This window comes from Lycium ferocissimum, chromosome 5, assembly GCF_029784015.1.
Source record: "Lycium ferocissimum isolate CSIRO_LF1 chromosome 5, AGI_CSIRO_Lferr_CH_V1, whole genome shotgun sequence".
Lineage (NCBI taxonomy): Eukaryota > Viridiplantae > Streptophyta > Magnoliopsida > Solanales > Solanaceae > Lycium > Lycium ferocissimum.
Window position 1 is genome coordinate 54,568,033 of NC_081346.1, and position 27,463 is coordinate 54,595,495.

The 27,463-nt window shown below is 36.3% G+C and overlaps 1 protein-coding gene across 4 annotated transcripts; it reads right to left on the bottom strand.

Moving 5' to 3' along the window:
• Nucleotides 1-209: 209 nt before the first annotated feature.
• Nucleotides 210-26,659, bottom strand: LOC132056910 (probable thimet oligopeptidase). 4 transcript variants are annotated; one of them, XR_009415033.1, is made up of 20 exons: nt 26,341-26,659; nt 24,839-24,960; nt 22,494-22,657; nt 20,931-21,021; nt 20,029-20,208; nt 18,151-18,231; nt 16,945-17,022; nt 16,563-16,655; nt 12,739-12,819; nt 12,469-12,631; nt 12,254-12,374; nt 12,095-12,164; nt 11,914-12,021; nt 11,218-11,315; nt 11,089-11,134; nt 10,618-10,714; nt 2,344-2,417; nt 2,086-2,269; nt 1,383-1,463; nt 210-605 (listed from the first exon to the last, which is right to left on the bottom strand). XR_009415033.1 is itself a non-coding variant. In XM_059449310.1 (20 exons), the coding sequence occupies exons 1-20, from the start codon at nt 26,462-26,464 to the stop codon at nt 498-500; spliced, it is 2,085 nt and encodes a 694-aa protein (XP_059305293.1). In that variant the 5' UTR covers nt 26,465-26,655; the 3' UTR covers nt 210-497. The 4 variants fall into 4 exon arrangements, 3 of the variants coding, with proteins under 3 accessions (XP_059305293.1, XP_059305294.1, XP_059305295.1); XM_059449310.1 differs by having other exon boundaries at nt 2,165-2,269; nt 26,341-26,655; XM_059449311.1 differs by lacking the exon at nt 16,563-16,655 and having other exon boundaries at nt 2,165-2,269; nt 26,341-26,655.
• Between the last annotated feature and the right edge of the window lie 804 nt (nt 26,660-27,463).

Consider the following 27,463-nt stretch of genomic DNA (forward strand, 5'->3'; position numbering starts at 1 on the left):
TATGCCGGGACAAAATTTTAAACACTCGACATAATCTAAATTATACTACACAACTTATGCCACATAACTTAATTCCTACAGAACTTGTGCCCAAGCAAGGCAAAAGTTTATTTTTCGAAGATAAAAATGTTACAGAACTTATGCCGAGCGAAGCAGGTCTGGATATTTTCATCAAAACAGTAGCAAAGGCAAAAATTAAAGACCACATATATGAGGAGCCAAAATTAAAGACCAATATGTTTGAAGGGCAATCCGTGCAAAAACTTCTTTTGTTGTACATTGGACCCCCTCTCAAAAATTTGGTACAGAAATAAATATGAAACCCGAAAGGGAGAATAACCTTACATTAGCAACAGCTCAACCACAGATTTTTTGGAGTGTTTTTTATTTTACATGCTATTTTGATAATGGAAAATAGTACATTTCCTGCCGGATACTAAAACTCTACAGGATGTAGCAGCAAAAAATCACCCTGCTATCAAAAGTGAAACAAAGCTCTAGTTTATGTCAGCTCTACTGTCAAGAAAAGCTTGTATTGATGGTTCCCTCCCAAGAAAATCTGATAACATTTCAAGGGGGTCTTTTACACCTCCAGGGGCCAATACCTATCACAAAGTGAAAATAAATTATTTTTGAAGTGCCAAAAAAGGAGAGTTTTCTCATGTCATTACATCAGAAAATGCATTAGCAATTCAGCAAGGAACTTAGGATGAGATCTTCCTGATACTTTCCAGAAACTGCACTCAAAAGACTTCCTCAGATTGAGTCTCATCATGAACTTTAATAATAAGTGAAACTCAATACTCGTAGCCGGAAAGGCCCTGATCTTTCTAGAAGCAGGGGTATATACTGCAAACATAATCAGAGAATGGAGGAGTTGTTCTCTAGTGTTCAGTGAAATTTTAAGTTTCAACTTTACTGGACCTTGGGGAGGGGCGTCAAGTTGATAGAAACATAGCCGAATGTGGATGAGACAACAATCCTAGTGAGAGGGATTCAGTCAGTTAGATGTGGAATTTGGAAATTGAAGTTACATAGTTGGAAAACATAGATTAATGTTGACATGTGCCTCCGATTCTTTTTAATCGGATGTCCCCAAAGGAACACTTGCGGCTCAGATAATCACAAAAAGAAAAGGCAAAATTAAATCTCTTATTGCAAAAGAGAAAAAGTGATCTATCCATGATAAGTTATTTGCTGGGATCACGCAGTAATAATCACTCAGGTTATAAGAAAACAAACCAATCCTCGCGGAATTAGACATCTATATGTGTCAAGTGGATTACAATTAGTTACTGACAAGGCAGCCAAAATATTGTCAATCTGAACATGAAATCCAAAGTATAGCAAATGGAGAGTAATCTCAGGGGTGTACTTGGTACCTTATTCCTAAATTGCAAGCCTGCTTGTAGGTTGAAAATATCATCATGAAACTTCATGGCAAATATATCAGCAGCAAAGACCTACGAGGAATTGATAAATTTATCAAAAATCGTATATCAAACAGAACATCTATATTCCAAACTCTGCAGCAATTCTGGAAAATTAATGAGAGAGCATGACATGAGGTAGCTTGTGATGCATTTAGCAAATATGACACTCCCACTGTGTCATTTTATAGGGCGATGTTTGGCTAGACATGAGTTTAATTTACCAAAGAAAAAAGGACTTTTAGCACATACCAAAAGTTTCCTTGGAACTTGTGGTCTTAAATATGCCATAATATTACTATGGCTGTAAGAGCATGTCATTAAGGGTAAAATAGAAATTCAAAGTTAGAGAGTTTCAAAATATATAATGGTGTCATTCCTTTTGGAACAGACAAAAAAAAAAGAATGAGTCATATAAAAGAAACAGAGGGAGTAAACAACAACATACCCAGTGAAATCCCACGGAGTGGGGTCTGGGAAGGGTAGAGTGTACGCAGACCTTACCCCTACCTTGGGAGGTAGAGAGGCTGTTTCCGGTAGGTCCTCGGCACAAGGACAAGTAGTACAAAAGCAGTATGAAAAAGAAATAATGGAAGCAAATAAGCCATGGCAAACAGAGGGAGTAAATGAAGGGGAAAAAGAAATAAACATGTACCAAAAGCTATTAGCCTTTGGGAACGTCCATTAATGACAAACTTGTTATGTAAATGGATACGAGCAAGGATGAGCAGGACCTCACTCCAGATGTGACTGTAGCAAGTGGCCTCGTAGCCAATAGCAGTTCGAGGAAAACATGAAGCTGGATTTATTCCTCCTAGAAGCGGTAATCCTACCATAACCTGAAGAAACAAAGAAGAGTTTAAGCACACAAATATTATTTTTCCTTCCAATAAACAAGAGTGACAATTCATACCTTTGGATAGAGATGCTTGAACAGCCCATTAATATCAACATTCTCAGTTGAATGGATAATTTGATCAAATAGACCTGAAAAGATGAAAATCAACTTCTGATAGGTGGCTCTCTCAAATATAAAGCGACAGAGTCTTAGAGGTTTGTGCTTCTATGTAGTGCATTAACCAACTTTCAACTGTCTAAAACATTTGTTTAGTATATTCTCAGCTAATCTAGTTTAAACACAATAACAGTGACTGGTCCAACATCTTCATTCTGAGTGGTAGGTTCAGCAGACCCCCCCCCCCCCCACCCAAAAACAACCCAAACACGGGGAACACAAAGGGAGTGCAGAATAATTATCTTCCACCAATCAGTGTTGTGAAACTAGATGGAGCTTGCTTGGTCAAGTTCTTGTTTGCTCTCTATTAAATCTAGAAAATTGCTTGGTTGTATTAATGGAGAGAATAAACAACCTACTGCATCTAGAAAATTTCGAGAAATTCACTTGTTATGACATGACTTTTAAATACTACACCCCCCCCCCCCCCCACCCCCGGATCTCTAAGCAATATTTATTGCTTGATACTGCTGAAAAGATCTGGAATTCAACGAAGCGCACTTACTCTCACAAGGGAAATGATGCCCGGATCTTTGAGATTCAAAGTAAAATTCATGCACTAAGCAAGGTGAGTTGACTATCATTGATTATTATTCTGAGTTAATGGGTTATTGAAGGAGATTGACTATTATCAGCATCCCCAAGAAAAGCGTATCGATAATTTAGTCCTTTTTTAGCAATTGGTTAAAAAGGAAAGGGTAGGGTCTATAATTTTTTTGGCAGTTTGAAGAGGATGATCAGATCAAGGTTCAAGTTCTTAGCAAAGTTCCTTTTCCTTCTCTCTTGAGGATGCATACTCCTATGTTTAACAGGAAGAGAGCCAACGAGGTTTCATGTTGTATCAGGTTTCAATTAAAATGTCTGGGTTAATTATCCGTTGGTTTTTTAAAAGATGGTGCAGCAAAAAGAAGATTAAAAACTGGTTGAAAATTGTCTCTCAATAATTTTGTCAAGCAATGGGGCTTTAAATAGCCAACTTGAGAAAAGAAAATTTGCACAACTAAAATATCTCAGCAAACTAATCTATCCAATGAAATTTAAAATTCAAAAAAGTAAATTCATCCTAAACCTAATTAAGCGATTACTTATGCTAAAAAAAAAAAAAAATGCAGAAACTGAAAGCAATTTTCAACACTCCTTCATTTCAGTTGCTGCAATCTAAAAAACGTTGCTCCTCCTCAATTCTACTTTGGCAGTTGGTGCTGAATTCTGACTGCTTTTGAACTTGCACACTTTTTTAATATGACTCTTTCTTCTTTTTCTTCTGATTTTGTGCATAAAAAGAACCCTCAATAAACTTGTTTTGTTTAAAAGCTCTTTTGATAGTGCTTTAATCTGGACAATTGAAGGATTTGCAAAAAAAGTGTTGCACAGATTTTTCTTCCATCACAACATTCTATAAAACACAGGTTTCAAAAGACGATTTCATTTTCACTGACCAATTCAGATAATTTTCATCAGTGAAAATTTGTGGGGCATTCAAAGAGAGATTGTTGCTTGTCATATTTTAAAAAATAGGTTTGGAAGTAGTACGCCCTTCGGCTCAAAATATGTCTCCACTTAGTCTTTGGCACACCCTTTAAGAAAATGCTAACTCCCAGAAGAACATAGGTATTTTGAGAGTGAATAACTTAAAAGGTCATTGAACTATAGCAAATGTCTCACTAAAGTCATTTATGTTTGTTTTGTATCAAAAAAGTCATTCAAGTTGGACTACTTTACCTATAAAGTCATTATATCCAAAAAAGCTAAACAATAATTATATAAACCTTCCCCAAATTTGATTTTGTAACACTTACTTCCTTTGTGGTTTACTTGCCCCTCTTATTTTTTTAACCTAATTATTATTAATATAAAGAAGAATTAATTTAAGGTATTTTCTTTTGTGTTTGATGAATTATGCGAGTTATAATTTATTCTTTGATTAATTGAGAATTCTAAAGAATCTTAAAACCTGGACTCCTTTTTTTTTTTTTTTTTTTTTGTGATGGAACATTATGAGTTTGTGAAGAATTTAGGTTGTGGTAATTTTGGAGTACCTAAGCTTGTACGAGAAAATAAGATCAAAAAGTGTTTTTTGTTGTGAACGTTACATATTGAACCATATGATAATATCTCTTAGAAATTTTGCTAATAAGATTCAAAATATTAAATAAACAAAAAAAAAAAAGTGAAAAAATATAAGAAGTATTAACCTTTCGTCATGATTGATAAATAAATTCTGACATGTCCCCAAAGTTAATTTAGTAATTTCTCTAAAGAATATGTATTCCTCAATTAATTTAATTAAATAAGATTAAATTATCAAGTTTCACATACAGAAGTACTAATTAATATGGCATTCCTACGTATGTACCTTAAATTTGTATAAAATTCAAATAGCAAAAAAAAAAAAAAAAGATGCTTACAAAGTTAATAGAGAAAAAAGAAAATTATCGTAAAGGTACAACATAATGTTTACAATTAATTAGTTGAAATAGAAATATTCACGAACTATAATCTAATTAATTATGCATCAATTAATAATCGTACGATATGCGTCTAAAATATTCCTATTCCAAAAATGCTGGGATAACGGTTGGGAAAACAAGATCGATCGATAGTTCTATATTAATATGAAAAGTAACGTACAGTATTTGAGCATTCTTTTGTTAAAATTTTGATTATTGATTGCAAAGTCCTGTCATCCCACATATATAAACTAGAGCTAATTAAGTGCAGAATGTTTACAAAGTTGATTAAAAAAAAATATATATATCCTAAAGGACAAATTGGTTAATCTTATTTTCTTATATTAATAATAATTAAGTTTAAAAAATTATCATAAAAAATTTAAAATAAGAGAGGCAAGTAAATCAGAAAGGAAGTAAGTGTTACAAAATCAAACTTGGGGGAGGTTTATGTAATTATTTCTTTAGTTTTTGGGTATAATGACTTTATAGGTAAAGTAGTCTAACTTGAATGGCCTTTTTGATACAAAACAAACATAAGTGACTTTACTGATACTTTTGCTATAGTTCAATGACCTTTTAAGTTATTCACTCGTATTTTGACTAACTACCCTTTAATTAAATACTACCTAGTTAATATAGTTTCTTGATTACACAAAAACTCAATTATCTAAATAAGGGTAAATCTGTAAGAAAATAATTGATTCCTTCTTGATTTTGTAAGTGGACACTTATTTTGAATCAAAATTAAAAGGCTAAGTAGACTGTAGACACTTATTATAAACCGGAAGGAGTATGAGTTAGAGGGTAGTTAAAATTGATATTGGTTGAAATAGTCTTGCACGTCAAAAATAAGCACGAGTTAAAAATAGGTTTAAAACAGTTTCTGAAAATGATTTTTTAGATGAACTCACAGATTCCGTAAGACTAATGAGGCTTTTATACCACTGTTGGTTTTTTAAAAGATGATGCAGCAAAAAGAAGATTAAAAATGGGTTGAAAATTGCCTCTCAATAATTTCATTAAGTATTGGGTGCTTTAAATAGCAAACTTGAACACATTTAAATTCAAAAGAACTAAACTATCCCAACAAACTAATCTATCCAATGGAACTTTAAAATTCAAAAAAGTATATTCATCCTAAACCTAATTAAGCAACTTATTATGCTAAAAAGTTACAGCAGTAACTGAAAGCAATTTTCAACATTATCTCTCATGAACAACCAAAGGCAGTCACTTCTAATAAAGATCACTTGCACTGTGACTATTGTGAAAAGCCAAGGCATACAAAGGTGACATGTTACTACATGGAAAACCAACAAGAGGTCTGGAGGAATATGTGTAATCCATTAAGGGGTCTGGCTAATACTGTAGAAAATGTGGAGACATCCAGGGAAACGGCTTCGGGTAAACTGTCTTCAGATGAAATTCAGCATCTTCGCAATTCCTGACCATATTTGACTCACCTTTTGTTGCCACATCTAATTAAGTGCAATCAGGTACTGCCTTTACTGTGCACCGTAATAATTGAATTATTGATTCCGGTGCAAATAGACACATGACAAGCTTCTCTAAAGGCTTACAAAACTACTCTCCAAGTCTCAAAGGGAATTATGTGATAATAACCAATGACTCTCTAACCCCGATCTCTGGAACAGGTTTTATTGTCTGTACACCAGATATTACATAATCATCTATTCGTCATGTACCAGAGTTTCTTGTTAACCTGTTATTTGTTAGTTCATCGCCAAAGAACTAAGTTGTAATACCGAGTTCTTCCCCGATCATAATGCTTTTCAGAATCTTCAAACAAAGAAGAGGACTGACAGTGGTAAATTGCATGATGGCTATACATGTTGGATGAGACTCGAGACTCTGGTCAAGCATGTTTTGGAGGAAATAAAGATATCAACCAAGAAATAATCCAGTGGCATAGGCGGTTGAGGCACCCATCCTTTTTTTTTGTTTTACGGAAGTTATATCCTAGTTTGTTCTCTAAAACTGAATTTGACTCTTTATTTTGTGATGCTTGTGCCAAGCATACTAGAAGCTCTTACCCTTTGGGTGATAATAAGAGTACTACTATTTTTATGATTATCCATTATGATGTATAGGGCCCTACTCAAATTATTCCTTTGCCGGGAAATCAATGGTTTGTTACATTTATAGATTCTTGCACTAGGATAACTTGGGTGTATCTGTTGAAGACCAAAAGTGAGGTTTTCTTTTGTTTTCAGTCATTTCATAAGATGATATTGTTACACCCTGTATCATAGAACTAAGGTTAGACTCGTACCGTTAGTTTTAGTGGAAAATCTGAAGGTTTGAACGTTTTGCGAAAATGGTTGACATGCTACTTCGGGCAGTCATAACCTCTTTGATTAGTTGGGAATTTGGAAAAGGTCTCTTAATGAAAGTTGTAGTACGTAGAAATACCTTTTCAGGCATATAAGAATCAGGCCAATCGGAGTTCGGATCAAGGAGATATGATCGTCGCAAGATGGCTAATAGTAAGATGCTTAAGATTCGTTAGAATCGGCTAAGTATACGATAGGTCTGCCTTCCAGCCCAATTTCGTGAAAGTCTGCTGCGTATTTGAGAAAACTTAAATCATGAAAGTTGTAGATCATTGAAATACCTTTCCAACGATATGTTGTGGAGGCTGAACGGAGCTCTGTACAAGAAGCTATGCAAATTTTACCGAACACTGCGTAGAACCAACACAGGCAGCGCGTTAGGGCGCGTGCGAAGGCCCCGCGTTGCTGGCCGATCGTACAAAAACACCCTCTATGACCAGGGACCTGCAGTGGGTCCTGTGTTGGACGTGCGATGCGGGCCCAACGCGGATGGGTCGGGTTTTAGGGTCAAAACCTCATATTTTCGTGTTTTTCTTATATTTAAGCTTGGGGTTCATTCCCTAACTAAGTTACTCGGACTTTTCGAAACCTCGCCATTCTCCAAAAATACACTTAAGGATCCGCAAGAGAGAACATAGTCCCTAAGCCTCATCCTAAGGCAACAAGTCCTCGAAACCCTCCAAGATGAGTTTTCCAATGATTCTAGGTTGATTTCAAGTCTCTAATCCCTTTCTAACTTGAGTATACCCTTCTAATCCATAGAGTTGTGATTGGAACATCATTGTTGGACATGGAAACCCTAACATCCGAATTCAAGGAGATAGAACTTCAAAAAGGTAATACTTCTACTCTCTAATAACTATAGTTGTGAATTGATGAGTTATTGGGAGAATAGTAAATGGGTTTGATAGAGAGTATCATATGAACTATACTAGGGTTTTGGATTGTTGACTTGAGATTGTTGTAACCATATGAGTGATGAAGAATGATGTTAATTACACTAGAAGTAATAGAATAGCGATTTTTTTTTTTTTTTTGAGAATCACACAGAAGTAATAGAATGGGAATTGGGTGAAGGAAACACCATTAAATAAGGTTGTGGAGCTTTATGTTCACCATGTGTTTGATAAAATGCTTAGATGACCAAAGCAAGGATATTATTGCTAATATGAAATCCCTTTGTCTTGTGTTGCTGTAGATTAAAATTTGAAAGGATTAACGAGCATTGTACTACGCTCAAATGCCTGAATTAAGGTGTGAGGCAAACTCTCTACGTTTGGGAATGTTAATGATTCTCCCCACGCCACGTTCTTTTACAGCGTTACGAATTGCCTCAGAAATATAGTTCAGCTTAGTTCCTTGAATAATTGCAGAACTTCTATTCTCTAGTTTCGTAATTCGTTTGTGTCTTTCATTCTGAACGTTGTGAGCTCAGTACGTAATCAAAATAGACTCATGTTTGATACCCATGAGTCTCAGTCTAGAATATACTCAGCATGTTTATAAATAGTAAAGCTTCATCAGTTCATGAATGCATGTCTCAGTATAGTGATGTTCAGTATTCCAGAGTTATGCATTACAGCATGATCCTTAGTTCCTTAATACAAATTGTTGAATGTTGAATACCTGTAAATGGGCATAAGGCCACAGATTTTGCAGGCTTATACTTAGGCACAAGGCCACAGATTTAGCATGCTTATACTTGGGCACAAGGCCACATGCAGCATACTTATACTTGGGCACAAGGTCACAGATTTTGCATGCACATATATATTGCGCCTAAGGCCACAAACTATGATTTTCAGCTAAACATGTGATTCTCTATTCAGAAGAGGGAGTATTCATATCTTTATTTCTTTTGTTCATTTCAGTTATCAGCTATCAGATATCAGTTTCAGTTTCAGTTTCAGTTTCAGCACTCATTACATGTTTATTGATTTGGGCTGCCCTTTCCCCGAGCACCCCACTTACAGTTTTTTCTTTCAGTTGCTTTACATACCAGTGCAATTCAAATGCACTGACGTCCCTTTCGCCCGGGGCCTGCTTTGCAATGCAGGTAACGATTTACAGGTTGACGATTCTGCTTGGTAGGACATCTCGTATTAGCTATTGGTGAGCCCCAGTCTTTCGGGGCATTATCCCTTTTTCAGTCTTTACAGTATTTCAGTTAGTAAGATATGTCGGGGGCCTTGTCCTGGTAAACAGTTAGCATTCTTAGTATTCTTTAGAGGCTTCATAGACTATAGTGCATTCAGTTAGATGTTTAGTAGGCTTTTGTGTTAGCCTTGTCAGCTACTTATTCAGACTTTCAGGCTTATTCGGTATTTCCGCATTTATGATATTTCAGTCAGACTTTCAGTAGATCAACATGTGTTAGTATTATTTCCACATTTAGTATGTTTTGGTATCACATGTTGATTCAACCAGCCAGTTGGTTCGCCCGGTCACATGCAGCCATGCGCCGAGTGCTGTGTTACGCTCAGGCCATGGTTCGGGGCGTGACAGATATGTACTCAATTTGATGATAAGATAAAAATCTTGCGAACTAACAATGGCACAGAATATATGGATAAAAGATTTGGTGCTTATCCAGAGTTCAATGGGATAATCCATCAAACTAGTCGTCCCTACATTAGTGCACAAAATGGGATTGCTGAAATGAAAAATCGGCATTTGATAGAAGTAGTAAGATCTCTTATGTCTACCATGAATTTAACAAAAACTTATTAGGGGTTGTCATTCTAGTTGTTGCCTATCTTATCAATCGAATGCCACTTAAAATCCTCAATTTTCTGAGTCCTCTAGATGCTATAAAGAGTGAGAATAGATATACTGTTCCTCCGAAGGTGTCTGGGTCCGTCTACTTCGTTCACACTAGAAATTTTGGGAAACTTGATCCTAGAGCAATATCTCTTTATTCGTATTCTCCTACACAGACTGGATAAAGGTTTTCATAGCACAAGGTAATGGACTCAGTTTCAGAAGCAGGACAAATCTAGACTGGAGCAAGTACAGATAACATAATTATTTGATTCTTTTTATCAGATGACATGATATTATTTCTGATTATTTAACATGTAACATCGTACATCCCAAGAATATATCATAGAAAAATTGGAAAGGACTAAGTCTTTCATTGAAATAGCGGCAAATTAATAACGCATGCATGACAAGCATGCATGCAGCAGCAAGTATATCTGTCGGATTTCTTATATTACCTAAGAAATCACGTTATACATGCTTGAGTTGAAGAATAACAATTTAAGCATCTAATGGACCCAAAAAACAGAATAAGTTAGCCTTTCATGGATTAGAAGAAGAGCCAGTAAATTGCTATGTTTTAGCAAGTCAATAGAAAGGCTTACAATAAAAGATCTCCTGTTTCAGTTTCAGTGCTGAGAAGGAGCATCGCCATTTCTTAAGTGATTTACAAAGCTCATCCTTAATGGGTTTCGTAATATCCTACAAAATGCATGCGACTCAAGAGTATTAACATAATTGAACTATCTGACATAGAACAATTACCAAACTAGTTTGCAATAACTTTCACGTCAAGCATGATTCCTGATTTGAAGCCCCGATGTATCAAACATGATGTCTATGGTTCAACTCGTGAAGGTTAAGATGAGCAAGTAAAAAAGCAAATGCACAAGGTGAAATTTTCCTTTTTGTCTTCCTCAAAGTAACTTTTTAATGGGAGATACTTCTCAAAAGAACATTTCTTGCAGCAGATATCATGGATGGAAGAGCAAGGAAAAAAAAGAATAGTAGCAAGTCTGAGTATCTGACATATTTTAAGTGTCTCTTCCGACTGAAATAGTGGAAGTATGCATCACCTGATGAAAGCCAGAGATCAGTCTCAAGGAGAGGCTTTCGTAGCACCTGGAACAAGTATTTCAAACTTATAAGACCATAAGCTAACAATACAGAAGCTCAATGTAGAGGGGAACCTATTAAAAACACACCAATTCTCCATCAAAAGGCCAGGGATCTCCACAAAATCAGGATCCAGACGCAGCCCTGAGAATTTGGAAAATGATGCACAGTTGCAAATGTGATGCACCTGAAGTAAATACATGAGTAAGAATAGGCGTAGCTGTTCCAATAATTAACCTGGAAGTGTGGATGAGATTTTACATAGAGAAGTATAATTAAGGTAAAAGTTTATCAATATGAGTACCACAGCGTCATGATAACTGTATCTACAAAGTGGGGAATGGACTGGTGGTCTGCTTATATGGACTTAGGTAATCCTCCCCTTACGGGCTAGCTTTTGGAAATGAGTTAAAATGAGTTAGGTCGAAGTGTCATATTTTTACATGTTGAGAGCATAATTAAGTAAATAAAAGTGTGCTTTCTCTAACAGCTTAAGCTTCACACACTTCAACATAGTATCAGAGCAGGCAGAGGTCCTGGGATCAATTCTCACCGCCACCCATTATCAAAAAGATACGTGTTTGGCCCATAAAAAAATAATCAGGCCTGCACGTGAGGGGCGTGTTGAGAATATAATTAAATAAATAAAAGTGTGCTCTCTAATAGCTTAAGCTTTTAGATGAGATGGTCACACACCACAAAATATTATAACTTGACAGGAGAGACAACTTGAATCCAGACTAGTTTTCTGATTTTGCACTAGGCTTCAAAGGAAAGTCACATACCACATGACCAAATTCATGAAAAAGATTAACCACTTCCGAGAACTGCAACAACCCAGGGTGAGCATCAACTTCCTTTTCAAATTGAGAAACAAGCAGCGCCACAGGAATCTGGATTGAAGAAAATGTCGCTAAGTGAAAATCTAAGCAATGGAACCAAGCAAGTGATACATTCAGCAGTTACCTGTGTAGAACCATTATTTAGTAAACCGTTCTGAAGCGCTATGACACAGGTGTGAGCATATTTGCCTACTCTGTTCAGATTGTAACAGATTTTCAGTATTCTACCATATAGCTGATAAAGCAAGCACATTGAACCTATAGAAGAACAATCAAGCTTAACCTGGAGTACAGATCTAGGTAAAAATAACCAACAAGTTCTTTAGAACTTAGATCTGAAACTGAAAAAAGCTGAACATCTGGATGCCAAACCGCAGCACCTTCAACTTCTTTGAAACTTAAACCTAATATTGAACAAACAATTACAAGTATTTACATTCTTGCACGATGTGTTAAAGAAGGATCAAAGCCGCACCAAATACTATTCGCGGTGATTACCAAATAAGTCTTGGCAGATTTTGAAGATGCCGGACAAAACCAAATTGATAGGGAAGTACTGTCTAATTGCTCCGAAATTCGTATGGAATTGTTGATCTTTGATTCTTTTGACATAGTATGAGAGATCCTCCATGCCAAAAGGAGATTCACCTTCCTCTTTCTTCTATATTACCAGAACAGTAAAATCCTCAGAGGTGAAGCATATAGGTGAAACAGACCAAGCATTAAGCTGAACTCTGAAGTGTTGACATATAGTAAATTTGAAGTTACCTTTAATTCTTTAAGCATCGAAAGTTCCCTGTGGGCTAAATCATTCAAGCTGGCAGAGAGACTCTCCAAGAACTCAAACACCTAAGAGGTTTCAAAATCATGAGAATGGAAGAACAAATCCATTTCGCAAACTTGAAATAGACTTTCCAATCTACGAGATAATTCGTTAGTCTTGGCATATAGCGGGAAAAAAAAAAGATATTCACCAACTCTTAGCATATTGGGCAACGCCCTTCTCTTGTTTATATAGTAGTGGTCAGAACAGAACTCTTCAAATGAAAGAAAAGGTAGTTGTTAGAATCTTGTAGATATTCTAGGATCTTGTAAATATAGTAAAGGCATGATTTACTCCCCGTAATTATGTGTTTGATTCTCTTTCCTTTCTTAGAACATGTACATTTAGGGCTCGTTTGGTTGGAAACAACTTATCCCGGGATAACTAATCCCGGGATTAGTTATTCCACCCTCAAGGTGGGATAAAAAAACACTATAATCCCGGGATTAGTTATCCCGAGTTTTTATTCCAACCAAACGTGGGATAAGGCGGCACTAAATTTTATCCCAGGACTATTTTTTCACCAAACGAGCCCTTAGATATTTAAACCCCAATGGCTTGAGGGAATAATCAAGCAGTATTTTCTCTCAATTTTCTTCTTGTTTACATGATATTAGAGCTTAAGTGAGAAGTTAGTTGTTCTGCAGTAACCAGCAACATACAAGAGAGAAACTCCATTGCCGTGCAATTTTCAGGCCAGCGTGTTTACTGTCCGCCTAGTTTGTCACTCTCGGTCAGTACTGTGCACATACCAGTACTACCAGGAGACCCGACTTCATCGTGCGGCTCAACCCTAGAAAACTCACCGCAGGAAACCCTGTCACATGCCTCCATGAGCCACCGACACAGAACTCCGGCGTGTGCGACCTTTTCCAGTGAGCTTTCTCCACTGTTTTCAGTCTGTGGGGTCGCCTAATCGATCTAACCTCACCCGTCGAAGTTCCATCAGTTTTTGGTCGACAAAGAGCCTTTATCCGACAAGTTCTGATATTTTTTAAGGCTAAAATCTCATTGTTCAGCCACTTTTCACCATAATTGACCGACATCCTAATACCATCATAGTGATTTGAGAAGCTTGTCCAGCGAATAGGCTCGCTTTCCAGCACTGTCTATTTTATTCAGCTCCTTATTTAGTAAAACTCTATTCAACTTACTACTCCATTTACTTGACCCGGAGTGGAGGCTATTGGCACAAAATCCTCGGGATCCAATACTTTGAATGATCCGATGGTTTCTTTACCCGATTATATTGAGTTTCTTTAGCACAAAGCACACAAAGGCAAACACCTTTGAGATAGCTTTTGTTGTTCAAACAGGTAATGGTGTGGCTTGTGCCTCTCAATCTTCTTCTGGCAGTCTTTGGGTCATTGATTCAGGTGCATCAGACCACATTTCTAGTATAAATCTCTTTTCTCTTCTATTTCTGATTCTCAATCTCTTCCGACAGTCACAATGACCAATAGATCTCAAACCATGGCTACTGGAACAGGTCAAGCTAGCCCACTTACTTCCTTAACCTTGAATTCAGTTCTTTATGTTCCTGGTTACCCCTTCAATCTCATATCTGTTATTCGCTTATGACCAGCATTGTCAAAGGTGAAAAGTCTGAAAAGTGCTCCAACCCCCAGGTCTATTGGATCTTTAAGGCCATGAATAGATTGTTGGATATACAGACGCTGATTGGGGCAGGATCACCTTCTAATAGGCAGTCTTCTGTCTAAATGTTGTGTTCTGGTAGGAGGTAATTTGGTATCTTCGAAGAGCAAGAAACAAAACTTTGGTTGCTAGATCTAGTGCAACAACAACAACAACATACCCAGTAGAATCCCACAATGTGAGGTCTGGGGAGGGTAAAGTGTACGCAAACCTTAACCCCACCTTGAAAGGTAGGGAGGCTATTTCCGAAAGACCCTCGGCTCAAGAGAGAACAAGACAAAAAGGTCAGATACGGACAAGCATATCAAAACAATACGAAAACGAGAAATAACAAAAGCGAAAAAGTCATGATAAAACAGTCTGGAAAGAACGGAGCAGTCGCTATCATAGATAAATACAATAATCAAAGTACAAGACCCAACAAATATAAGCAGAAATCAAATGGCAACAAACGAATGAGCAAAACTACAACTACTAGGACGAAAGAATAAGCGAGATTACCTCCTAGCCTTCTATCCTAATCTGAGTCCTCCACAACCTCCCTATCTAAGATCATGTCCTTGGTAAAGCTTGAAACCGCGCCATGTCCCGTCTAATCACCTCTCCCAATACTTTTCGACCTACCTCTATCTCTCACCGAAAACCGTCCATAGCCAACCCTCTCTCACCTTTCGCACCGGGGAATCGTGTCTCTCCTATTCACGCCCAAACCATCTCGACCTCGCTTGCCGCATCTTGTCCTCTACCGATGTTACTCGCACCTGTCCGGATATCTTCATCTTAATCTATCCCTCCTAGTGTGCCCACGCATCTACCGCAACATTCACGTTTCCGCGACTTTCAACTTCTGAACGTGAGAGTTCTTGGGCCAACACTTCATCCCGTACAACAAAGTCGGTCTAACCACCACTTTGTAGAACTTGCCTTTAAGTTTTGGTGGCACTTTTCTTTGTCCTTGCTGACAAAGACTTCGGAAGCGAGCCTCCATTTCATCCACCCTGCACCAATACAATGTGAAACATCATCGTCAATATCCCCATCTCCCTGAATAATAGACTCAAGAAACTTCCTTTCTTTTAGATGGCCTGGGTACCAAGCCTCGCTCCTCGGCCCCGTAGTACGCCACCGAACCCGAACTCCAAATACCGTCTTGGTCCTACTCAACTTAAATCCTTTAGACTCCAACGTACGTCTCCAACCCTCCCGGCAAGCGTAAACTCGGCTGGCGAGTCTCGTCGATCAAGACTATGTCGTCGCGAACAACATACACCAAGGCACGCACCCTTTGCATTTTGTCGCGTCGATTCATCCATCACCAAGGCAAATAAAAACGGGTTGTAAGAGCCGATCCCCGATGCAAACAGCAGCGTCCGAGCCCCTCCTACCGTCCTTACCCTCGGTCTTAGCTCCATCATACATGTCCTTTATCGCTCTAACGTTGTGACGCAAGGTGCATGGTAAGCACACCGAACAATGATTGTGGCAATTTGCGAACTACTTTAGATCAACATTACTTAGAGAATTGAAGTTTGGAAAAATTAGTCACATGGAACTTGTATGTGATAACCAAGGTGCTATTCATATTGCATCAAATCCGGTGTTTCATGAGAGAACTAAACACATTTAAATCGATTGTCACTTCATCAAAGAAAAAATACTCTCAGGAGATACCGTTAACAAAATTCGTGATGTCAAATGATCAACTTGCAGATAGTTTAACCAAGTCCCTCATTGGTTTCGTATCAGTAACATTTGTAACAAGCTTGCCACATATGATTTCTATGCACCAGCTTAAGGGGGAGTGTTAGAGTCTTGTAGATATTCCAGATATTCTAGGTTCTTGTAAATATAGCATACCATGATTTACTTCCCGTAATTATGTATTTGATTCTCTGCCTTTCTTAGAACATGTACAGTTAGCTATTTAAACAGCGATGGCATGAGGAATTAAGCAGCGTTTTCTCTCAATTCTCTTTTCTCTCACAGTAGTGAAGGAATAGAGTTAAGAAAGACATATATTCCTAACAGGAACCAAGAGGAGTGTGCATTCTTCTTTGGGACAAATTGTCCATGTTCTGTAAAGATTATCAATCATCAATTAATTTGCACCAACCTTAGAGGAAGACTTTGCCATTCTAACATCAGTGGCATAGTCAGCATAATTTGCAAATCCAAGCAATCTAGCAAGTTTGTGACGCATCTGAATCTGAAATTGTACAGGAAACATGGACATTAAATGGAATTTGAATAGGAGGAGAAGACAGCACATCAGTACATTTTGGTCAGTTAATCTACAACCAGCAGGAACTTACGTTGACAATTTTAATCATCAACATTTTCAGTTAAAACAATGTTCTCCACAGACAACCAAATAAGTTAAACAAAAGCTCATAGAACATTCAGTTCTCAATAAAATAAAACTACTAAGATCAAGTATGAAGTCAAATGCTTTTCTTCACAAATGCTCAAAAACTGCAAACTTCTGGGTTTCTTACCAGCTGTTCAAGGATAGTAACATTGTCTTCACATCTGCGCCCATAGGAAATAGCAACAGCTCTTCTGGTTGATCCCACCTTCAAAGATAGACAGATAACTTTTAGAAGTAACAATTATGCATAAAATGTGACCCTATTTCAAGAGGTACTAAATAGGAGGAAAAGGGAGAGCTTTAGAGACTGAACCACAACTCAATTCAATCCCACATAAAAGAAGGTTCAGAGAAAAAAGCTGGAAAAGAAATTGACATCTTAGTTGCAAAAAGCTGAAAAAGAATATTGAACCAAAAAGCTGGAAAAGAAATTGCAAAAACTCTTCTTCAAAATTTTGAACCAAATGCCATCTTAGTTCTTAAATTTCAAAATTATTGAAATTAGAAAGTGTTGCCTGTATTTCTATGCTCAAATAGTAATGAAGAAAAAAGAATAATGACTTAGAAGATTTCAGAGGAATGAAAAAGGTCAATTATGTATAAATACTTAAAATTGAAAATTTTGCATGTGGATTTGGAACTTTCGACATTGTTTGGATATACATTTACATGTTGCATTCTATGCCAAAAACAAAATAAAAATATACAATTACACTTAATCTTGAGGAAAAAATTAGCAGTATCTTCTGTTTCTCTCAGGTGTCATATGATAATGGTACTTACCGATGTGAGTTAGTCGATAGGAATGGGTTACTTTTAAAAACACTTCCCAAAATTATGAAATAAATCATAAATAGTTTACGTTAGTTTTCATTTTTCAAAAAGATGTTTCTGTGTTAAGCTTTCACCAGCATTTAATTTTAAACAAACACAGAAGCTCCATACGTTCAACTAAATGAACCAGACTATGTTCGGATTACAAGTGTGAACAGTTCAACTGGTGATACACAAAGAAAAGTTACAATTTTAATACACGGAACCTAAAGGAAACAATGCATCAATTGCATCACATGAATACCTGGCTGGTCCCAAACAATCAACATGTACCGCGTAAAGTCTAAAAAGCAAACATTAGGTGCAATGCCATAAAATAGTCAACAACAACAACAACAACATACCCAGTGAATCCCACAAGATGGGGTCTGGGGAGGGTAGAGTGTACGCAGACCTTACCCCTACCTTAGGTAGGGAGGCAGCCATAAAATAGTCCTGTGACAAAAATTGCTTCAGCAAAAAAAAGGCACTCATATGTCATAACCTCAGCTTGACTCACCTTGCAAAGCTCTAGCACCGGTGAAATTTGATGGCTTCTCAAATTGATTTTTCTTTTACCATCTTCAGATCTTTCTAAGCTCTGCATGAATTCAACAATGAGAAGAGCTTCAGGAAATGCTCTTTGAAGGGATTTTTTGATTAATCACGTAAAATGCTCTTTGAAATGAATATCTTTGAAACTTGTGCAGCCAATATAAGCGCTTAACTATAAGTCACTTTGAAATGCATTTCATGAAGAATTTCGCTAAAAGATCTAGAATGTTATATGTTAGTGTTAGAATACTTTCTGCAAACAGAACTTTCCAGCAAGATCCCAGTGATTAGATCTTTTCCATTGACTTACTGCAGGTTCTCCGGGAACCATTGTGGTGATAGTTTGCTTTTTATGTTTTCAAAATCAACAAACTCTACATGATTCTATCATTTTAACTCTGAGTTGGCATGTTTGAATATTAGAGAATGTAAAGTATTAATGTTAGAATATTAAAACCAGAACCACAAGTGTCATGTTCTAAAGTAAAATATTTCCCAACTTGGACAAATATCATATTTGTAATATTGATACCTACAAATAGGTGTTTCGTATTCATTCTCATCAACTTGTCAATATATTTCTTCTCTTCTCTTATTTCTCACACAAGTCAAGCTAATTTTTGTTTAGGGTTTAAATACGTAAAATGTAGGGATAAGGCATCATTACCCCCCTAAACTATACCCGAAGTTGCTACGACACACCTTACCTTTTTCTGGGTTCTATTACCCCCCTAAACTTTTTAAAAACAGAATAATTACCCTCCTAAACGCTGATGTGGCAAGAGAGAGCGGTGACGTGGCAAGGAGAGTGTGTTTCACTCTCTTTGGGAGAGTGAGAAGCATAAAAATGTGGAAAACTTTTTTTTTTTGGGTGAAGAAATGTGGAAAACTTATTTTTTTCTTAAAAATCTGTATTTTCTTAAAATATGGAAAACTGAATTGTTTTTAAAAAAATATGAAAAATCCATTTTTTTTAAAATCTAGTTTTCCAAATTTAGTTTAAAAAACGGGTTTTCCACATTTTAAAAAAATAATTAATTTTTCCAAATTTTTATAAAATTCAGTTTTTTCACATTTTGACAAGAAAAACACTTTTTCAGTTTTTTTTTTTTTTTTAATAATCCAGATTTTATTTGAAAAATAAAATGTCCTAAGAAAATGAAATCATGAAAATCAAGAATTTTTAAGACATTTTAAAAAATAGTCAAGTTTTCCATATTTTAAAAAAATCCATTTTTCCATATTTTACAAAAATCCATGTTTTCAGTTTTTTTTTTTTTTTTTAAATGGGTTTTCAAAAAAAAAAATCAATTTTTCAGATCTTTTAAATATCCATTTTTCATTATTTATTTTTTTAAGAAAATTTAGTTTTTCATTTTAAAAAAAAAAAAAGAAATTGACACGTAATCGAAAAAAAAATTTAAAAAAAAAGGAAGGAAACAAATAAATATACGTGTGACAAGGAGAGTGTATCTCACTCTCCCATATGAGAGTGGACATCAGCGTTTAGGAGGGTAATTATGCCGTTTAAAAAGTTTAGGGGGGTAATAAGACCCAGGAAAAGGTAAGGTGTGTCGTAGCAACTTCGGGTATAGTTCAGGGGGGTAATGATGCCTTATCTATGCTACTGCAGGATGCCATATTATTATAACCATCCAAAATCAAATTTTGTCTGAGCGTAAAAGTTACACATCCCAATATGATAGTTGATTGCCCCCTGCAACAAGCAGTTATGATGATTGCAAAAGACAAATAGAAAAGGCAACAATTTTCCACTGTGCGTGCAGACTACTAAAAGTATCCAGTGGGAGATGGATGTGAAGACTAGTGTCTTACAATTTACCTTGAGAAATTCCGGGGGTAACCCTTCTAGCTCCATATCAGTGAAAAGTAGAAAACTACAATCATTATCCAGATTACGAATGTATTGCATGCTTAGCTCATCAATATTTGCTGTTAAACGCTGCAACTCCTCTTTCTTAGATAAGGTCAGATTCACACCATTCCTTTCAAATTCTCGAACCTGTCACTGAATCTTAACCCATAAAAATTTGAAAAGAATATCTTCAAATAAAAATCACAACCTCAACTAAGAAAAGCAAAATGAATAACTGCACGGAGAGAAGGGGTCTTTGGAAGTGTACACAGAGGCATGAGATAGAGAGACCCTGGGAAAATAGACCTTTTTAACACTTGAAAGTAAATTTATAAACATCTTATAAGAATGAAGAAAATTCGTCCTTATATAAGCACTGAGTATCAATATTGTGAAGAAAACAAAAGTATGCATTTCCAATAGCTTCCAATCAAATACATTTTTTGCAGAGAAAAAGAATTGAAATGTCTGTCCCTCCTGAGGTAGACAATTAAAACGTGCACCAGCAAACTTGTGCAATCTCCATGTATAGCAGAAGTGGGATGAGTAATTAGTTCTCTATCTTTTAATTGCATAAGACTGAAGGTTTCACTTCACAACAAAGGTAGCTCTGACTACTCAGACACATTTGTGTTTCTCAACCTTCAACAAAGTGAACCGCTTACATACCTTTGGAAAACCTATACAACAATTTTGAAAGGTACAAGCCTTGGTAATACCTCAACTAGAATGAAAGCACAGTAACGATCTACAAAGACTAAGCCACCAAAAGGTAGAGTGAATGCAGAAAAATGTATAACTCGTGGGTGATCAAATGCCAGTGCACATTAAAAATCAAATAAGGGAAGAAATCAGATCATGCCCCATACCAGGAACCGAGTAAAGCTTTTAGCATCAGTACTCAATCCGTCCCCTGTTACTGTCAAAGCTTTGACAACTCTGTACACATCCTCGCGCTTCCTGAACTCATATAAAGGAAAGTTCGGATTTTTAGTTAATTACAGCACAAATGCTTCTTGGCATAATTTGACAGAAAAGTAGTCCTAAGAATTTTAAATTAATGCACGACAAAATATTACTTATGATTTATCATCAGTAGATAAGTGACAGATGTCAGCTACAGACATACTTGTGCTTATTGATGGGAGTTTAGAAACGAGATTCTGCATGGCAAGTTGGGCATCCTAGATAAGAATGTTCCCTGAAGAGCTTGTCGAAGGATCTTCACCTTAGTTTTCTAGGCATGTCAGTAAGCTTTTGGACATAAAAAATCCACAGCAGACTCATATGATTTACATTTTGGAAATAAGTATTTCTACCAATGTTATTTTTGCAGCTATTATACAGTACAAGCCACTAGGGGTGGGCATGGCATGGTAGATACCGAAACCGAATTTTTTTTTATACCGCGGTTTTGGTATTATGGTATTTGGTATTCAGTATTCATAAAGAAAATATCGAAATATCAAATGTCGTACCGAAGTATATAGTTACATATACAATTCAAATATCTTAGTATCATAATACTAACAAATATATAAACTATTATTTACGAAGGGGATTCCTTGTACTTTCTGTTGTGTGGATACAATATAATTGAGACGTTTCTTGAGTACCCAAAGTCATAATTCTCTATAATATGAGTATATGTAAGTCGAAGTCGAACAAACTATGGTACCAATTTACCGTACCGCAAAATACTAAAACCAAACTTAAAAATACCGAAACCGAACTTAAAAATACCGAACCATACAGAATTAATTTGTTATGGTTATGGTATAGTATTTTTAAAACCGAAATTACCGCACTGAAATTTCAAATACCGTACCATGCCCACCCCTACAAGCCACTGAATTTCTGAATTTTGCATAAACATGTTAAGGAAGAAAAACTTAGTTTATATCATAATTCTAAGTTTTGAAGAGTCCCACATCGGATGAAAAAGGGACGGGTGGTCTCCTTATATGGACTTGGGCAATCCTCCATCATGAGCTAGCTTTTGGGATATGAGTTAGGGCCGGTCCATATTTAACACTAAGTTTCTGTTAATAATAGTTAAACACTAGAACAACGAATAGAGGATTCTGGGTAGTCTTGATGACAATGGAAGGTGGAAATTGAGATATTTAATAAGATACACATATATCATGTCCGCTTAATGACCATGAGAAAGGTCAATACGATTGTTATTTGAAAGGTCAAGCTGAAATGTCGATGATGATTCCTGATAATTTAATTCCATGCTAGTTGATTTCAAAGATTTCCAATCAGTCTATCACTACTTCACAATGACAAATTGCTCCATTTCAGCAGATCAAACTCGGAACCAAACAGATCTTCTTTCCTACTTCAAGATAACAGAAAGCAGAAGAGGAATTTGCAGTTAAAAGACATAAAAAAATAGAAGGGTTGAAACTTTGCAATGGCAGAACCTGCACATTGAAATGTGAGCATCTATTTTTCTCTCTGCTTCAGCACTAGCTTTGCGTACATCCTCAGAAGCTGATAACCATTTAGGAAAGACACATGACTGTATCAATGGGAACTGCTCTGCCTCCAACTCTGCCAATGGCGATATCACATTTACATAGCTAACCTACAAATTTAAAAATAAAGATCCAGCCACATCTTGAGTGCATATCAGATTAAAGCATAAAGCATAATACTTAATGAACAGGACAGTTCTAAAATAGCAATATTTGATAAGTTCCCAGGAAAACAAACCCCTGATTGACTCCAGAAAGGTAAGCAGAAGGCTAAAGACTGGTTTTCGACTACAAGACTGCAACCTAGCACCCAAGTTAGCCTAACGGTCAGCTAAATGAGACACTTCCCTCTTCACAAGATGAATTTGAACTCAAAAAATATTAACAAAGTTTTAGTCAGAATTAAACATAGGGTACCATACTTTGCATAGTATAGGTTTGCCACTTAATCCTCTATCATCTATCAAATATGGTGGTCTGGATGGGGCTTCACGCAGAAGCCACCTAAATATAATCACCCAAGATTCCATCAATTCTAGCTAGTGATTGTCCTCTGCCTAGATTACAGTTTTGTTGTTGCACTAACAAAACCGAGCAACAAACATATAAGCAATATATCAGCCATAGTCTGCATACTGCATTTTGTATCAGTTAGAAACATCTCCCTAATATGAAAGTTCCATTAGGTAAACATTTGATAAGTTCATGGATTTCACAACAAATGGTATGGTTAGAGAGTGTAATACTTCACTGTCAAATTTGGTATTGCAGAATGAACTAGCTCAGATTGAGCTAAGAGACAGAGAAAAAGAAGGTCGGGAGAGAACCATTGTCAGCTTTCAATATCAGAAGTTTATTGTATAAGACCCTACAATGCCTAATATACACGTACAACTGCTATCGTAAGTCGTAAGAAATCTCCTCATGAACAGCCCTTCCCATTAACCTTGTCACCCACAGTTTGGAGTTAGCCAGAGGCAAGATTCCGGCCAGGAATAACGTTAGATGTAATAGAATTTGAGTTCAGTCCCTTCTATTCATGTCTTACCTTTGAAACTTCTGAAAAAGTAAGAAAAGACTATATCGAGCTTCCTAACAGGCCTACAGACGCAACTTGTCCATTTTCTGGCGCTGGGGAGCACGCTGGTATAGATATCACCAAGACAGCACGCTGGATTATACGTAAGCTCATGGATTACACAACAGATAGAGTGGTCAGAGAGTCAGTAATAGTTCTCTAGCAACCGAGGTTGTAGAAACCTAAACAATTGAAGATTCCCCTCGACGCAACAGTCAAGACATAGAAAGCCTCTAATAAAAGATAGACGCAAGATGTGAGTCGCCTACAAGATTTAAAGAATAGATTTATGGTCATAGAAGGCAAAAGAGGAGATTGTCCCATGACTATTGGATATTGTACTTCCCCAAAATGTTTTTAATATTAGTGAATGATGTCATCATGCCCGCCCTCCAAGAATTTTGAATGTCAATTCTACAAGTCGCCAAACCAAACTTGACATTCAACCTACTTCTCAAAGTTGAGAATCATTTTTTATGACATTGGTGTCCCCACAAGCTTATGCGTCCTCGAGTAATCCACTAGACAGTTTGCTACAACCCACAAGCACGTGCTAGGTAAACCTAACCACCAAAGTTTTTTCTTTTTCTTTTTTTTTTTTTTTTTTTTTTTTGGATAAGGTAAAGTTCGATGTATATGTATCAGCATCAATAGTAGGTTGTCATGTAGAACAGAGTACAAACCTACCCACCAAAGTTGAAGCAGGACTCACACTAAGTATTTGCAGCAGAGATTCGAGTGTTAGATATTTACGTTGTTAATCTTGTACTTCAGCCACTCAGCCAGGACCTCAAACTTGAGAATCATTACAATACAAAGTCCATACATTTTGAGCCCAATATGTTTGTTTAGTGGCAAAAGTGGACTTCTCAATTTCATGACAACATGAGAGTCACCTTAGTATAGCTAGCCAAGAAAGATGATATAGCTAAAATATTACTCCCTCTGTTCCAATTTATGTGGCACCCTTTCCTTTTTAGTCTGTACCAAAAAGAATGTCACCTTTCTATAATTGGAAACATCTTAACTTTAAAATTTCCCTTTTACCCTTAAAGATGTCTAAAGTTTGTTTTAGACCGCAAATTTAAAAAGTCTTCCTTTCTTTCTTAAACTTTGTGTCAAGTCAAACGGTGCCACATAAATTGGGACGGAAGGAGTAGAATAAAATGGACAACCCATAATCTAACTAGGCACAGTTAAACACAAGAAGTACCTTGTCAAGTGGAACTGAAGCAACAGCTTCATGAACCTGATTCGATTTGTTAATTATGCTTTCTGCCAATTTCAAAATTTCAGAAGCAGATAGATTCACTCGAACTCTTGAACCTGGAACATCTGCAATTCACAAAAGAAGGAAAAGAAAGGAAAACCGACGGAATCAGTTAATAGCGGATCCTGACACGCGTATAACAAAGATAGACTCTGTATTCCCAAAGGAAAACAAGTTCCATAATTGACATTCCAAATTCATTGTCTCCTCCCCGCCCACCCAACGCAAACGCCTGAGGCGAATGTAGGATTTCTAGAACATGGGTGCACTACTAAAGAAACGAGGAAAATGCATTAAGTGAAAAGTGATCCTTGTTGCTCTTGGTAAATAACTCAGTTTTCAACCAAGTGCATCATTAAGCCTTTTTGTAGCATGAGTGCCAGTGGGTAATGTTAGATAAATTCTAGAAAATATGTACCTAAATACCTAGTTTTGCAGAAAAACCATGGATTCACGTGCCCATAAATTACACACTAAATTCGCCCCTGCCCATAAATTACACACTAAATTCGCCCCTTCCCGACGCCCATCCCTTGACTATCCCACTCCCATAGTTTTTGGCTACAATACATATAAATGCAATTTTTTTTGCTCACTTACCAAACACTAGAAAATAAGTAAGAAACCACTTGTTCTCCAAGAAAACATTTTCCTTTCATACCAAACACTCCCAAAAAATAACTATGAATTAGTTCCCGAATTTGCTTACAAATTCCTTTAATAATCAGCACATCAACTACTGACAATTTAAAAAATGCTTTTCATTATCTGTTATAATAAGGTTAGTCTGTCGCCAGTGCTTTTAAAAACTGCTTTCATGGTTTTCATTCCATACAACCCATAGACCACACTCTTGAGTTTTAAAAAAAGGTTGAATACATAGACAACCTTTACCCTTTAAACTTGCCAGCAAATTCCATTTAGATGCACGAACTAAGGCTTGTTCCAATTGAACAACAACACAAAATTAAGTGTTCCTATTACACTTCCGGTTCAAATTTTTTTTTTAAAAAAAAAAAACACTTTTGTGTGTGTTCTCAAGCGTCCATTACGTAAATAAGTTAAACACGTAAAATATGTCACCTCTTTTAATTATATGCATTCGCCTCAATAAGCCGTAAAACCTCAGGCCTACTCCAATTGAGGTTGATGTGTATACTTAAAAGGGAGATGATATATTTTATGTGGTTAACTTAGCTACCTAATAGACGCTTGAGAACCCGCGGAAAAGTTTTTTCAAATTATGAACCATAAGCGTCTAATAGGAAGACTTTATTATGTGTTCAAGTGCTCAATTAGAACAAGCTTCAGTTCAAGTATCTAAAGGAAATATACTAGCATGTTTAAGGGGTTGTCTATGTATTAAGCCTAAAAACAAGTTCCAATTCTTATATGAATAAACATAAATTGAAGTGTAAATAGAGCAGCAAAGCAAAGGGACCAACCTGTTTTATTGCGATATTTCTTGTTGAAAGCGAAGATAGCAAAGTTAACAGCAATAGCTACAATAGCAGCGCCACCCGTCAAAGCAATTAAATTGTTTCTGTCTCTCTTCTGCTTATTACCCATTTTAGAGAAGAGCTCTGCTAAAATCCAATTCTGTGTCCCCTTATTATTCTTGATTTTCCTCACCAAACATCAAATGGGAGGGAAAATTGTGAATTTCTATTTTTAGGTGGACTTAGATGTTGACCTTTTATACAAGTTTTGGCACGGATTGCCCTTCAAATGCACTAGTCTTCAATTTTTTGGCCCTCATATGTACGGTCTCTCATTTTTAATATTAATAACTGTTTGTTTGGCATAATTTCTATAGAATTTTTATATTCATATATTGAATTTTTATCTCACTCGGCACAAATTTTGTCGGAATTAAGTTATACGGCATAAGTTGTGTAATATTTTTTAAATTACGTTGAGTGTTGAAAGTTTTGCAGTGCCCGTACATAATTTGTGGGATGTGTTAAATGTATTTTTTTTTAAAATTAAACCATCATAATGATGGGGATTTATTAAAATAAAGAATCTGTACAAAAGAACTACTCCAAAATAGGAGTGTTTGAAAACAAAAAAGAAGCTAAGAAAACAAAAGAAACAAAAAAGAAGCTAATCAACCTAAGAAACTAAGCTAAAAACAGCAATGAAAAAGCACTTGGAAGTACTAATTCTGGTGCCTTGATCTTCCTCCATTTATCACACCTCCAAGCTCTCACCAGGTGATATGGTACAAGATCTAGATGAATATAATTCGGGCCTCCAAAATAGTTTCCAACTCACAATTCTTGCAGTTTTTAGCTTATGCAAATCAGCAAGTATTCCTTGTGTCATATGTCCCATTCCTGTTGTGTTTTGAAACTAAAACAGCTGCAAACTCTCTGTATGGGAATGAGCATGTGATCACACTACTACCACCCATACAAATAGCTTCCAACTGTATTAGATCAATTCAACAACAGTATGTCATATATGACAGTATAAAGCAGTAGCTATAGTTCATATGCTGAAGTTCTTTTCCTTCTCATGTTTGAAGCTGTATAGAATCTGTGGCATATCTGATTCTCAAATATG